This window comes from Austrofundulus limnaeus, unplaced genomic scaffold, assembly GCF_001266775.1.
Source record: "Austrofundulus limnaeus strain Quisiro unplaced genomic scaffold, Austrofundulus_limnaeus-1.0 Scaffold141, whole genome shotgun sequence".
Taxonomy (NCBI): Eukaryota; Metazoa; Chordata; class Actinopteri; order Cyprinodontiformes; family Rivulidae; genus Austrofundulus; species Austrofundulus limnaeus.
Window position 1 is genome coordinate 773,362 of NW_013952543.1, and position 1,549 is coordinate 774,910.

Sequence of the window (1,549 nt, forward strand, 5' to 3'; positions counted from 1 at the left end):
ACCTTCATTTTCTCCTAATTTGGTTTTCTTCCATGGAAGATTACTTGCACATTATCCAGCTTGCCTTTATGGACGAAAGTAACAACAATGCAGGTTTTTTGTTGTTGTTGTTTTGCAGCGTGGGCTCATACAGGTGGAGGGTGGGAAAATGTGGTGTTAAAGTAAACTAAGCAGAATTTTTCTTTTATTTTCTCTCTCTCTCTTATATAAAACCATCTGCAATCGTGATTCTCTACAAGTTCTCATTAAAATTCCCCGCTGAACTTGCAGGGGCGATTTCATTACTGCAGCTTCAAGTTTTGCCTCTTCATCTCCCTGATCTCCTTCCTCTTCACTCCTTTGCAGCTTCGCAGCAAATCTCCTCCATCTGAGCTTCCCTCCGCACGCTGCAGCTTCTGCAACAAGCCGCTTTAAATATGCAGCTCCTCGTTTGTTATCCTGGCCGTTCAGCGGGCGGGCAGGCGTTGTGGAGCCTTGGACTGCTGCAGTAGTGGCAACCGACTTCGCACGCACGCACGCACGCACGCACGCACACACACACACACACACACTCCTTTGTGTTCCCTCTCTCTCTGTTGTTTCAGTGATAGAAATTGCATGTCACTTTTGTTTAACAGCCACAAGTGGCCTTCCAGACATGTGGAGGAGCTTTGTTTGAGCTGATATTAAAAGGAAGGTTAATGACGGTGGACGCACTGTGAATGTAAAAAAAACACGAGGATGGCGTCTGGAGCGTGTCTGTGGTTAACGTGGAACTTACCGGTCGAATGTTATACGCCAAGAGGACAAACCTCTTGTCTGCAGACACTTGGAATTTAGTCGAGATCAGGTCCTGCAGAAAAAGGCAGAGTTAGCAGAAATGCTGTAACTACTTCCTGCTTTACTTTGGGCGGCTGTACGCCAGTGAAGGGAAGAATACAGGAGGGATCGAGAAAATGCTCATGAAGTAAAGGAAATTCAGTTAATCGGACTAAAAACTGATATTTACTTGAAAGATTTTAGTGTGGAAACATGAAAATAAAACGTTGATTTTCTTTGTGCGTTATTGTTGAAACAACTGTTGGATTTGGTGGGGTTCATTTCAGAACGCAGCCTAAAGATTATTTTAGGGCTGCAAGTAACGATTATTTTAATGATCGATTAATCAGTTCATTATTTTTTCGATTAATCAATTAATCGGCCAAATCATTAAAACACTTTATTACATGAATATGAGTAGATATAAATTAAGTTAATTCCTTAAAGATGCAAGTTATTGATAAGGAATTAATCTGAAGTTGATTTATCTTATTGATTGATTAACAATTAAGAAGCAGCCATTTTTTTTTAAAAGAGGCAGAGTTTTCTCTTCAATCAAGAGGGTCTTCCCATAAAATGAAGGATTTTTTATAATCTCCTGAATTAAAAAAAAAACAGAAGCACATAATACATATTTTGACAATTTACTTTGCCAGCTGTATTAAATACTGACTGAAAAAAATGTGTGTTTCTCCTACATGAAACATAACAGAAATTTAATAGGTTGCTGAATGAGGAAAATAGATTAAAA

At 39.3% G+C, this 1,549-nt stretch overlaps 1 protein-coding gene across 2 annotated transcripts in view; it reads right to left on the bottom strand.

Annotated features, from left to right (window-relative positions):
• Positions 1-1,549, bottom strand: part of LOC106522976 (inactive dipeptidyl peptidase 10) — a 62,573-nt gene that overhangs the window by 31,393 nt on the left and 29,631 nt on the right. For both annotated transcript variants that reach the window (XM_014016248.1, XM_014016247.1), the window contains exon 5: positions 761-832. In XM_014016248.1, coding sequence (XP_013871702.1) covers positions 761-832 — 72 coding nt within the window. The remainder of the gene's footprint in view (positions 1-760; positions 833-1,549) is intronic.